This window comes from Octodon degus, unplaced genomic scaffold, assembly GCF_000260255.1.
Source record: "Octodon degus isolate 3935 unplaced genomic scaffold, OctDeg1.0 scaffold00039, whole genome shotgun sequence".
Lineage (NCBI taxonomy): Eukaryota > Metazoa > Chordata > Mammalia > Rodentia > Octodontidae > Octodon > Octodon degus.
This window is the reverse complement of record NW_004524615.1, coordinates 3,243,838-3,257,865: the sequence shown is the minus strand read 5'-3', so window position 1 is coordinate 3,257,865 and position 14,028 is coordinate 3,243,838. Positions and strand designations below refer to the sequence as shown.

The window sequence follows — 14,028 nt, the reverse complement described above, 5'->3', positions numbered from 1 at the left end:
GGTATCTTCATAACAGACACTAGAAATAGATATTTCTCACACTGTATCTTACCGTAAATGAGCTTGCAATGAATGATGTGTTATCTCTGTGTTTTAATTTGTGTCTTTCATCACTGATTGGCTATGGATTGGTCGTTCAATTTTAAGTTACATACTTAAATAATGTTTTGAAACATAAACACAGCTTGTGTAAACATGGAAGCAATAGGAAATTTAATAAAACAGTGAAACCTTAGATTCTTCTGCTGCTTTGAGCACCAAATTGAATAATGGTATCCAGGAAATAATATTCCCCAAACTCAGATCTCATGTCAATGTCTATGATCCTAAAAACAAAATAACAGTGGCAGATTTAGTTGGTTACTGGCAGAATTTGGATGGCTCATGATTCCAAAATTGTGAAAGAACAAGGGGTTCTTAGTTCATTTTCCTGTTCTTCTTTTTTTTTTTTTTTAAGGAGGAGAGGTTTATTAGGTCACAGATTACAGAGGTTTCCATCCCTAGTGGGCTGGCTCCAAGGCAGGGCAGCATGGCGGGGGGCACTGAAGAGGAGAAAGAGTCCACAGCAGGGCAGGCAGGCGGATGGCGGCAAGCAAGTGAGCCACGGGTGACATTGGTTCATTTTTCTAACATGGATTAGCTTTGAGCAGAGTTCGTGAGGTTCCACATGATTCAGAAATACTCTTTGCTTTGGTTTTGTGTCTTCAGCTTCATCACTGCTGAGAAGGGGTCTCCAGAGTTCACAGCACCCACGTTGTGTGTCAGAGGCTGCTCCTAACTACAGCTTACCTGTCCAAATCACTTATCGCAGCTGTGTGCTGCTCGGTGTATTGTGTTTTAGTTCATATCGATGTCTGTTGGTGAAATAGGGGAGCTATCGTCCCAGCTGGCGGAAGAAATCCTGGGCTCTGGGCCCCACGTGCTTCCAGCCACCCTGGCTCAGAAGGAACCATGGCGATCAGACGTGGGCACATAGGAGGGAGGGGAAGGCACAGAGACCTGATATGGATTCTTCTTCCCTGGACAGAGGTCTTAAAACTATGAATTGTAGCTTCACCACTGTGAGGTCCATGTTTTTATCCAATTGCTGTGGACACTGAAACCCACAAAGGTGAAAGGAGTTCCCCAAAGTTGGCCTGCGGGAGCGAACTCCAGAGTAATGTCTGGCAGCTCCAGACATTACTCAGGATTTACTTGGGCCCACTGTGCCAGGCTTGTGGTCCAGGTCTGTAGTCAGGGCCTGATGGGCTATGAGACAGAAAGTGCTCACAAAGCAGCTGGCTCCCGTCACAGGCTGAGGAGAGGGAGCTCCAATCACTATCACTGTTACCATCTTCACCATCATCAGAACCGTTATCTTTGCTGCTACTGCGATCCTCACCCCACCATCATCCTGATCCCTCTCCCATTAACATCATCACCATGCTCATCCTTATCCCCATCACCTATCATTATTATCTCTGAAGTCACTTCCACACCCATCTCTGTCTCCATCCCCACATCTGTCCTCACCACCATCACCATCCTCATCGCCATCGACATCACCTCCATCCCATCAACCCCATCCCTACCACCACCATCACCATCCCATCACCCCACTGACATCACCTCCATCCCATCAACCCCCCCACCATCTCTATCACCCTTGTATCTACCCCTGAAACCCTCATCACCATCGACATCACCTCCATCCCATCAACCCCATCCCTACCACCACCATCACCATCCCATCACCCCACTGACATCACCTCCATCCCACCAACCCCCACCACCACCGTCTCTATCACCCTTGTATCTACCCCTGAAATGCTCATCACCATCGACATCACCTCCATCCCATCAACCCCATCCCTACCATCACCATCCCATCAACCCCATCCCTACCATCACCATCCCATCACCCCACTGACATCACCTCCATCCCATCAACCCCCACCACCACCGTCTCTATCACCCTTGTATCTACCCCTGAAATGCTCATCACCATCAACATCACCTCCATGTCCATCAACCCTATTCCTAGTTCAGCCTCCACCATCATCATTGTCATCATTTTCACTTACGCTTGGAAGAAAGTAAATTATTTCTCTTCAGATATATATCTATTGTGTCCAGGAACCAAAGCTACAAGATAGCTAAGGGAAGAGCTAGTCACTACGGTGTCGCGAATTTCATGTTAAATATCTGCCAGTGAGAAGCTGAGCAGGAGGTAAACAGACCTGAGTTTTCTGGCATGTGTGGTGGACCTCAGTTAAGACAACTGGCTTGTGGGTGTTTGACTCGATGCTCTTTATCTTTAGTAGCATGAGCAGTCATGAAGGGGTGAGTTGGAGCATCACTTTGAAAAGTTATTTTAAAATCACATTAATGTATGGGAAAGTCTCACAGATAGTCCAGAGGGCTCTGATGTGCCACTCTTGGAGCTTCTTTGATTCCAGGGGCACACAGCCATGGTGTATTTATCAGCTGTAGGACACCAGCATAGATGCAATACTGTCATTAACTAATGTACAGACGTTATTCAGATTTTTGCTGTTCAGTTATTTTATTAAAGTCTTTTTCATTTCTAGTGTCTCAGTTACTTTATACTCATTGCTGGGGCAAAACAGCCAACACCCACAATGAAGGAAGGAAAGGTTTGTTTTTAGCCACAGTGTGTGGAGGCTTCAGTCCATACTCGCTGGCTCCCAGGCAGAGTGGCCCACGGCAGAGGGCAGCAGAAAACAGTGGAAGGGCGAAGGGAGGGGCAGCAGCTGCGGCTTCCAGCCAGCCTCTCTCCCTTCCTTACAAACAGGCTACCCTGGGGCTGCGGGTGTAGAACTCACACAGTGTCGGCGCCCTCCTCTTGTGTAGGGTGAGAACTGCTTACAAACTAAGAACCCTGATTCTCTGCTGAGTCCCTTAATTAAGCTTCTAAACTCCTCACGTTGATACAGTGTATCAACCAGTCCACCTAGGATACTACGTTGCTTTTAAGAGTAACTCTTTGGGCCAGGAAAATCTTAGAGAACAGAAATCATATCTTGATAAGTTTTTAAAATTCAGATTAAGTACTTTAAAACACTTTGGGCAGCGTATTTTGGTAGATTATAATCCAACAGACCTTCCTGGACAGCCTGCCTTGCGTAAGGCGTCCCATCCTGGCTGTGGGTGGGACGTAGAGAGCGGCCAGCTTTCTTCTAGGAAAGACTGTCGTCTTGTTAGAGACAGAATGCACGGAAGGAAAGCTCAGCAGGCTCAGAATCCAAGCGCAAGGTGGAAGGGGCTCCCCGCTGATCTTGGGTGCGGAGCACCTGCTGAGCCGCTCTCACCGCCAGCAGTGTCTCCCCAGCAATGTCCTCCCTTTCCTACTGAACCTTTCTTTCCCCCCAGGAGTGGACCTGGCCTCCCTGCGCCAGCTGAAGCTTCAGAGGCCCATGAGCATGCTGGCCGATGTCAAATGCTTCCTGTCATCGGGAGGAAACGTTAACGAGAGGAACGAGGAAGGGGTCACTCTGGTGAGTCCGTCTTCCTGACTCCAAAACTTTCTCAAGGTGACTGTGGAATACAGAGCTCAATGTGAGTCACAAACTAAACGACACAAGGTTTTTATTACATAAAACAGTGTGTGTTCCTTAGAGAAATTTTGGAACACAAAATCTGCAGAGGAGAAAGTGCAAAATACTAACATCTCCACCTAGAGAGGGCCTGGGTCTGTCTGTTCATGTGTTTACTCTAAGCTTTTTTCTGTGTATGTTTTTCCTACAGATTTAAAACAACTTTTGTTATTTTGCCAGTGTGAGCTTAGCAGTGCAGCTCACAGGAGCAGGCTGTTGTTCTACTTTTAAGCAAAACAAACTGGGTTACTTTTGAAATTGATCCAGTTCAATTCTAGCAAACTCCAGTCATGACATTTCTGCTACTCTCAGGACCATTTGTACTAAATTAAATATAGGCCAATTCAATTTGGAATAACTTTAATATAATCAATGCTGGCATCGCAATCACAGTTTGCTTTATTGACCCATAAAGCTTGAAATTAATTACAGCAGGAAGAAGTGTATGAAGCCTCAGAGGAAAAAGCATCAAAGTAAAGCCGGACCCAGCCGCAGGCCAGGAACGGGGTGGCGCGGGCTGTGCAGACGCAGGCAGGAGGTGGCACGCAGTCGCTACCGTGGCAAGAACGTGGCATGAGGCTGGGCACAGTGGGGGGACTGAACCGAAAGGATGGACTTCTGTCGTGGATAACCCTCCTGACATGTTTTTAAATTTCTCAAATGGAGACACCACTGGGTGACCTCCAGATGGAATCCCTTCTTGAATACTGATGTCTAAAACTTATATTTAATGCAGTGTTTATATTTAACATAGTATTTTACAATTCTATAATTGTATGAAAATTTATAGTTTTGAATTTATAAAATTTTAAAAAGTAGCAGTCTTCTAAATTTAGTCTTCAAAAGTCAATATTTATGAATGTAGAGACTTCAGAAATCTATAAGAATGCAACTACAAGTCACAAGAACCACAAGATTGCACTGGAAAAATACCTGATCAAGTGGCAACATATTGTAACTGACTTGCTGGAGAACGCTTACTGACCCCATGCTGGGGACAAAGTAGTGAAGTGAACACGGAGAGGCTTTGTCGTGGGGTCACATTTCAATTAGGAAGATGGGCAGTATCACTATAAATGAGCAAGTCCAGCATATTAGCAATGATAAAGGCTCAGGAAAACACAACCAAACAAGGCAGGATGTGTTGATGGGGAGGTGAGTGGGCTCCAGCTGGCCAGGACAGCAAAGCTGTAACCCAAAGAGAGAGGTTGCTACTCCTGTGGTTGTGAGGAGCGCTCCAACCAGGGGTGCCAGGTGCGGAGGTCCTGAGGCTGGAGGGTGGAAGGCCTGAGGCCCCTAAGTCTGGAGCCCAGTAAACAGAGAAGAGGAGCCAGGACCACGCCGCACAGCCTCTTGTGGGCCTCTGGCGGTGGCTCTGAGTGAGGTGGGGAAGCGTCAGAGCTTCTGAAGCAGGACAGACTCCTCAGTTTTAAGAGGGTCGCTCACTCTGGCTGTGGCGTAGAGGACCGACAGCATCTTGAGAGCCGGGGGAAGCTGGGAAGCCCACCTAGTGTGTTAGTCATCTTTCCCACTGCTGGGGCAGACTACCAGAGCTGACAGCTTAGAGGAGGGAGGTTTAATGGGCCTCATGTTTCCAGGGCACTGAGTGCGCAGTTGGCCTGCTCCAGGGCAGGGGCGTCACAGCCAAGGCCAGGTGGGACACAGCTGCTCGGTTCATGGGGACAGCACCAGAGGGGAACCGGATACAGGAACCAGAAACAAACACAGACCCCAGACACCAGCTACAGACTAGAGGTCACAGACCCATGCTCCACACAGACACACGGACTCATCTGCTCTGTGACTCTGTGGCCAATCATGCTGGCGGCTAAGCTTCAGCATTGCACCTAGGAGTCCTCACGTAGCCCAAATGATGGAGTTGGGGGCTAGAGAGGGAGCAATAAAATTCAAGGTATCTGATGAAAGGGGCCAGTCAAATAGCTCAGCAGATTAAAGTGCCTGCAAGCAGGCGCAGGGGCCGGGGATTCAATCCCTGGGTCTGCCGGCCGGCCCTACCCCCAGGGCATGCTGAGAGGACAATTGAGACTGGGTGTGGCGTAATCCCAGCTCTTGGGAGGCTGTAAACAGGTGGATCACTTCGATACCAATCTAGTAGTGAGACCCTGAACACCCTGTAGACCTTTCCCTGGTATCTGATGAAAAGATTCCAGGCAGCTTCCTGGTGAGCCTGAGGTGGGAGATAGAAGATGTCCCCAGGCACTTTCAGCTTGACCTGTCAGTGTGGTAGAGTGACATCAAAGCACATGGAGAAGGCTGCCCAGAAGACAGGTTCAGGGCACGGCTAATCAGAGCCACTGCGGAAAAGACAAGTTTCATTTTCTCTTAGCCACTTTAGGGGTACTGGTGAGTTTGTGGTTGGATATAGGAGTCTGGAATTCAGGGAAGATCTGCACTGGAGAAGAATTTTGGAAACAGGCACACACGTGTGATATTGGCATCCTTAGACCTGGAAGAAGTTACCAGTAGGACAAAGGAGGGCTCTGGGTAAGCCAGAGGGATGAGGATGAGGGAGAAGACGCAAATTCAGAATGAAAGGAGGAGAAGCAGGCGCAACAGCAGGAAAGTCGCCAAGAGAAACCCAGGGGGTGACAAGGGAGAAGGGATTGAGGGCTGCACAGGTTCCTGAGACAGCAAGCAAAGCAGAGCTGGAACGGGATTTGGAGCTAATAATTTGGAGGTGGTCATTTTGTCTTTGAAGAGTGCCAGTGGATTGCTAAGATTAGAAGCAGATTAGTGTGAGCTTATTAATAACTCCACATATTATGTGCAATAAATTAGTCCCTGATGCATAACAAGCACCATGGAGCTTTTGCTTCTGTGTACTAGAAAATATGGCAGCTATCTTTTAAAAACTCTGGGCTAACTGCAGATAGCTCATGGGCACTGATGACGGCTACTGCACTTGTGGAGAGGCTATTGTAAGGACCAACACAGAGTAGTAAATTGCTGTCATTTTCAACGATCTTCAGTTTTTGAAATTCCTTATGAACTTTAAGCTCTACTGAATGAAGAGCATAGAATGTACAAATGACTGTCCCATAATAACTAAATATTGTGGCGATCATCTGTGAGCTTTGAACAAGACAATAAACAGAGAGCCAAAGCTAGGAATAGTCCCTTGAAAATCACATCATTTAACAAGTAGCATCTGGGTTTGAGTCTTACCTCTGAATTGTGTCTATTTATGTTAATGAGCATCATTGTAGCATTTTCCTTAATTTTAAGTACATAGCCATGTGGTGCTTTCTGTCTATTTTTAGGAATAAAGATAAGAAAATACTTTTGTTTGCATATTGATTCTCAGCTCCTGGGCTGGATTGTCAGTTATGATTCGAAATTAGGTGGAATTTCTTGTACTATTAAATTGTTATGTGTGAAAGATGAAACTACCAACAAAAGACTCCAGGGAATCAGCTTCCAGCAAAGTGATTTTTATGTTGTCTTTTCCTCCTCTGTTAGAACATCCAACTAAATAACCAAATACAGATGTTTTTGCAAAGATCTTTTTAGTTTACACTAACAGTCTTCTGAAATACAGATAAAAGCCGTAGAAAAGAAAATAACTTTAATGCCGTGTGCCAGCACATGTGAAAGCAAATTCCTGTGTTTGAGTGTGTAAATTCTCTTTGAGGAAAGCACTGTCCACTTCTGCTGCTAAGACACTGATCCCTGCTGGCTCATGGCCTCCGAAGCAGCATACGTGGCTGCTGACAGCCGCCTTCAGAACTTGTCGGAAAATGGTGACCCGGAGATGCCATTTGTGAAGTACTTGGTTGGTACTGCCTTTTTATTTCAGCAGTGCTGGTTCATTCCTTACTTCTGAGTATACTTAGCCAGTATTCTCAATTTTCTGGGCCATTTCTGGGAATTATGACTTTCTGGTTATGGTCACAAAATAAAGACTCAGTTTACTGATTAAAATGTCTGTTCCAATCATAATGGAAATGCCCAACTCAGAAGATACCTAATGGCTACTCCCTGAGAGTGACTTGAACTGACTCCTGTAGTGGTTTTTGTCTAGATGTTCCCTCAGATCCTCACATAAGCTCAGGTGGGGGTTTTCCAGAGGTGGCCACATTGCAAGTTTGTGCTTGATGCATTGTCCAGGCCTGGGGTTATGGCTGTGAGTGCTATACCTGTCCTAGGGCGGGTAACCTGAACACAATAATGTAAGTGACAGAAAGAGAAGAGTCAGTCTCTCTCTCTCTCTCCCTCTCCCTCTCCCTTTCCCTCTCCGCCCCCCCCCCGTCCTTCCACTGCCCTTAATTGTTACCCCTGTGCCAAGGAAGGCCCTGCCTTGAAGTCAACAATGGACTAAAACCTCTACAAACTATGAGCTAAATTAAATTTTCCCCTATTTAACTTTGGGTGTTAGGCATTTAGTCTCAGCAAGGAGAGAAAGTAATTAGTCAACTCCTAGTAGCAGTTTTCATGAAAATACACCTGTTTCAGTTCATCTACCAGCTCAGAATGCTGGGGTTCAGACACCTGATGTAGGAGCAAATTCAGCGGGGAGATATTTTAAATCCTGCACCTAGATCTTTTTTTTTTTTTTTTTTTTTTTTTTGTAGAACAGATGCATAACATACAAAAATGACATGAACACAATGTCCAATTTCCAAGTTATATGTGCAGACAGGACAAGCCTGCCCGGTAAGGGCAGTTCTAGCATCAAGATCCATCTCGGAGGAGAAAGCACAGGAGGAATATTGATAGCCATTGCCATGGCAGAAATTAAAGTGAGTGTTTTACATCCATCAGGGATCAAAATTAAGAAAGACAATAAACTAGGAATAATATCTACAAACAGCTGTTCAAGGTTTTGGTATCTTCCAGTTATGCAAAGTTCATAAAAATTAATAACAGCAACAGGTATCACTCAGTAGATTAGTTTTTTCTTTTTTTGTGTGTAGGGTCTCAGCGCACAGCTCCGACTTGTAGTGATCCTCCTCCTTTCGGCCTCCCCAGCTCTGGGATTACAGGCATACGCCCCATACACGCACACTCGGTTGCCAGCTCAGTGTGCCCTGGGGTGGGGCCGGCACAGCGTGTGGTGCGAGGCGCTTAGTCTGCTGAGCTATCTTGCCGGCCCTTCTCAGTAGAAGATTAGAAAATGAGACAAGTCATAAAAGAAAAAGTACAACCATCCAATAAATGTGTAAAAAGAAAACCATTATAAGGAAATAAGTGAGTACACATTTATTTGCAGGCCTATCAAGAATAATAATAGTGGGGATTAGAGAGGTAATGATTGCTGAGAAGAAACTATCCTGTCCACTGCTGGCTGGCGTGTAAGTTGGTGCAAACCTCCTGGAGCTCAGTGGGAACCTGGCTCAAGAGCTTGAGAAAGTGGTACTTCGAATTGGAAGTCTGTATCTAGGAAGGTAGAGGAGAGAAGTTCATAGAAGAGGCATGCTGGAGTTATATGTAGAGTTTCCCAAGAGCCTTATGGACTCATAGATAGGGCTTTTGGTGGGTGACTACATTATGGGCACTTAGAGGTGACTTGGTGTAAGGAGGCAGGTCTGGTGTGAAGAGCTGGTCAGGGGCTATGACCCGGAAGGGTTTCTCTCTCTCCCCAGCTCCTCCCTGCTTGCTCTGTCTCAGGGCCTCTATGAGGCAAGCACTTTTGCTCCCTCTGTATGACCCTGCGTGGGCGTCAGCCAGCTCTAGACTGAATTTGCAGTCCAAGTGAACGTCTCTTCCCTTACATTGTGGGTGTTGGGGTTTTTGGCCTAGTGACAAGGAAAGTAGCAGAGACAAAACATGTATAAGGACTGCTAAAAAAACAATGTTTCTGTACTTCTTTTTGTGTATAACTTTTGTAAGAAGTAGTATTTTTTAAATAGGTGTCATTCGTGTGTTTGGGAAAAAAAAATTCAGAACTTGTAACTTTAGGAAAGAACTCATGGACATACATATTCTAGCAATTAAATCTGTCATCTCATGGCAGAGTGCCATGAAGCTGAGTGATGGGCTGTGTCCTGCTGGGCTGAGAAAGCACCCTCTGCAGCATCATTAAGGCAGGCATCTTTGCGATTCAGCAGCTGTCCCCATCAGGACCCCACCTGGTCAGGCCCTGCTGAGTGGTCTTCAGATCCCCGGGAGCAGGAGCTGAGACCCCTGTGCTGCTATGTGGGTGAGCTCAGCTCCTGTGCAGGTGAGCAGGGCATGCCAGGAGGCGGGAGCAGCGTTTAACTGCTGAGCTGTGCACCCTCTGGCTGCGAGCCCAGAAGGAAGCTGCTGGGCAGGTACCTACGTCCTCCTGAGATGTAGCCAGCAGGAGTGCACAGAGGTGGGATGGTTTAGAGGCAGAAGAAACACTGCCAGGTCAGGGTGGCAGCCATACTCATGCCTCATGAAGATCGCAACAGTCGCGTGTGACTTCACCCGTAATGTGTACGAAGCCACTGCCATGTCTCGACCTTTGCCACCGCTGAATAGGTGATTTCCAGGTTGCGGCAATTTTTCCATAGGGATTGGCTTGCAGACACACACTGCGGAAAGGAGCTTCACACCTGATGTCACTCTGGGCCTGCAGGCAAGGGCCCTTCCAGGACACCGTAGTGACCGACAGCTGGAGTGTGGGCATCTGACATCTTCTGGCAGTCCACACAAATAGTACCAAAAAACCACCTCATTTCACAAAACAGAGTTTAATTTTTTATTTCCTTCCACAAACTCAAGTGCTGCCTCAGTAATGAGAAGCTTTACTCCACAGAACCCAGCGATTTGCTGATAATTCAGAGGTCGACTGTCAATAAAAGCCAGGGGAAGGCTCTTAATTCCTGATAGCTTATGGTGATGCATTTCAAAATTCTTTTATGACAAAGAAAGCCTGTTCCACCAAGGGTTTTTTTGTTGTTGTTTTGATATTTTGTTTTCTTGATTTTTTTGTTCATTTGTTGTTGCAGTACATAGTGGTGCGTGCATCATGGGGGCTGGGAGCCATGCGTTGCGCGTCTGGATCCGTTCGCACTTCTCCTCTTCACTCCCTTGTCCCTGTCTCGCTCCCTCCTTCATCTTTTCAAGAAGCTGGAGTGAAACTCACTGGCCTTCAGACATGGCCAGCGGCCAGGGTTCGGGGCGGCTTCTCCAGCCAGAGGGCCGGGACTGTTCTCCTCTAGTCTTTGCTTTTCAGCTGAGCGTAGGGTGAGATTTAGAGCATTTCCAAGGACGGGATCCAGGTGTGCTGTGTGGGAAGAACACCGGCTGCCCTGGGCAGCCCTGCTGCCGTTCACATGCCTTAGCGCTCACAGACACATCTTGATGCAGTTATGCAGGTTCTGTGTTATACCAAAATGTCCGTTCTGAAATACGGGGGTTACTGCATACAGCACAGCCTAACCTGCTCGGCATGCACTGGTTACTTGGATTAAGCAGAACGAATTTAGAAGTGAGTGAACCAGAAGTTCTGCAAGAGTAAACATAGATAGAACTGTATTTCTAAAATACTTGTGTATACGAAATGACAAGATTATTTCCACATCAGACATAAAATTGGAAAAAAAGAGTTTATTAATAAAGCGAACCACTGGACCCTTCCCAGGGTACAGGTCTTAAATGCCTGGTGCCTGAATGTGCTTCCCCTGTCCTTTCAGATCAGAAACACGTACAGCCTCCTTCTTTGTTGTCTCTGCTTAAATACCTTCTTGGTTTCCATGGCAACCACAGTGGAATGCCGTGGTTGTTGACTGAAGAAGTCATGGGATCCTTCTTTGTAATTAGTTCTATTTTCCTTTTATTTCTCTTATGTTTACAGCATCTTAACAAGGGTGGGGAAAGACTGAAGGAGTTACAACATCTTAACCAGGGTGGACTGAAGGCTAAACTAGAGTTTCTTTTGCTAGGATAAAATTAACCCGTTGAGAGCTGCCATCCCCTACATATGTATTACCCTTAGTCCTGCTTGCTACAGTATGAAGGGAATGGATTCGGAATAGAATAAGTGTGAGAAGAACTGTGTGAAACCTGATTAAGACACCAAGCTATGCGTATACCTTAAATTATGTACATTAGAACTTTCTGTTCTAATGAAGTTACAACGAGAAGAAATAATAACAAGAATCCGCACTGCGGGTTGAAGAGTGTAAGACCAAAGGAAGGAAAGCCAATTTTCTGGTAAATTTCTTCACTATGTATATTTACTTAACATTTTTACTGTGTCATTAAAAGAAGCTATAAAAGTCTTTGCTACCAAACATAGGTGTCGTTGATTTTATTACTTTTAGGTAGTTTTAGCCTTGTCCTTTCATGATGGTACGTTCAATGCATGTCTATGAAATGGGTCACATACTTAGTAAGCTCAGTTAATGTGGGGTGTGGTGACAGTTTGATAGTTTACTTAGAAAAAAACACTGTTTCCTTAGAAACAGAATTTCCCTACTTGAGAAATTAAACACAAATTTCCGAATTCTGACTTCACTGTTATAGATCCTACGAGCTCACTTCTAAGCTTGAGGATCCACTCAAGAAACAAAGCAGCACTGTGAGCAGAAGGTGACCACAGCGCCGTCGCAGAGGCCGACAGGGCCAGTCAGCCCTTGCCCGTCCTGAGCCTCCTGCGAGGGCGGGAGCCCGGTGTTGGCCGCATGCTGGCACCCAGCCTTGTTCCTCAGTTCTCTGGAATATTAAAGCTGCTCAGTAACGTTGGCCCACGAGCAGGAAGTCATGAAATACTGAATTATTGCACTTTAAAATATTCAGATTACGGTGGAGAGTGGGAGGGATAGGAATTACAGGCTTTCAGAGTCAGAGGGAAACTAACAATGTCTTAATGATTCATAACATTTATTTAGAGAATAATGACAGATCAAAAATTATGTGCCTGGTTTTCTACTTTATACTAGTTGAGAGCCAGTATTTTATTAACCATCTCTCTTCAGAGCACTGGCTGTGCTACACTGACCCCGCTACTCTTCTCAGAGAAGTTCAATAGCAGCATATCTTTTGGTTACAGCTGCACATGGCGTGTGCCAGCGGCTACAAGGAGGTGGCAGCGCTTCTCCTGGAGCACGGCGGAGACCCCAGGCTCCCAGACAACCAGTGCTGGACGCCTCTGCACGTGGCAGCCAAGTACGGCCAGGTAAAGGGATTTTCTAAGTCGTTTCTACACAATCATCTTCTAATCAGTGAATAACTTCATACTTATTACTGTATCCCAAAGTATATGGTAATCAGAGTACACTCTGAATTTAATAGTATCTCTAGTACAAGTATTTTAATAGTTACATAAAAATATTTACTTTTACAAGGGCACACAAAAGTGTATGTTCCTCACAGTTTTGCATGTGTCAGGCAAAATGACTGGAAAAATGACCCCAACCTCAAAACATTCTGCACAGGGCAGTGCTAGTGTGCTTTCTGTAATGTAGTACTTAGAGGCCAACTTCACAAGTCTGTAATAATTGTTTTCTACAGTGAATAAATGAAAACGAAATTATGTTCTATTTTTTTCTGTAAACTACATTCCTTTTAATGACTGAAGGATGGGTAGCAAACTTGTCTGAGTAGATTTCTGGCTAATGCTGAGGCATCTTGCATTGTGATTTACAAGTCAGTTTCTCACTGAGCTCCCTTACATCCTAGCGAAGAAACAGAACCCAGCACTTCTGTGATTTGGGTGGGACTAAACAGTCTTCAGAATACTTTGGGGACAAAATGTCCAGTAGATTTAGAGGGAATTCAGTGTCTTCGATACTGAGCAGTGTGTAAAACATCTGTCACAAAATGTGAATAATGCAGTTGCTGAAATACTTAGGGAGACTTTTCATGTTGAGTATCATCCTGCGTGTCAGGTGCAAGGTCCCGAGTTCAACTCCAGGTACAAGAATAAATAAATAAGTAAATAATAAACTCATGTGAAACATTATATATATTTTTTAAAAACTTATGTGGGAGGTCTTTCAAACTGATAGGAACATTTTTGCTTTGACAACAGAACCTGGGAGAGTCACTAATTCCATGAACACAGGCAACAGGCTATGGAACTGTGCTTCACAAATGACTTCATTTGTGAGTGCATGGATTGGTTCTGCATTTGCACTGTGGGCAGCCAAAGCCAGGCCTCAGGCTGGGCTCTAACACCCGCACCTCGGTAGGCATGGAGGGCTGCAGCCCAGGGTGTCAGGACACCATCCGCACACCAGTCTCCCTGTCCAGCACAGTGGCGAGCCAAGGCACACCGGGGGAGGAGCTTTGCTAGCAATGAAAACCTCAGAGCTACATGTGGTGGACCATGTGGTTTAGGAAAAATTCACCTGCTGGCCTTTTCAGATGAGTCAGCAAAACGTTCCCTTATATTCAAGATTGCTTCCAGAAAGAATTAAGTGTGGAAGTATGAGACTCCTTGTTAGAGTGCGCCTGAAGAGATGCAGCTCTTTAATAGAGTACCTGGATGCTGTCCTCACTG

At 45.7% G+C, this 14,028-nt stretch overlaps 1 protein-coding gene across 1 annotated transcript in view; it reads left to right on the top strand.

Moving 5' to 3' along the window:
- Myo16 (myosin XVI) overlaps positions 1–14,028 on the top strand; it is a 416,963-nt gene that overhangs the window by 86,428 nt on the left and 316,507 nt on the right. Inside the window, exons 6-7 of the mRNA XM_023715200.1 lie at positions 3,332–3,497; positions 12,577–12,702. Of these exons, the coding sequence (XP_023570968.1) occupies positions 3,332–3,497; positions 12,577–12,702 (292 nt within the window). The remainder of the gene's footprint in view (positions 1–3,331; positions 3,498–12,576; positions 12,703–14,028) is intronic.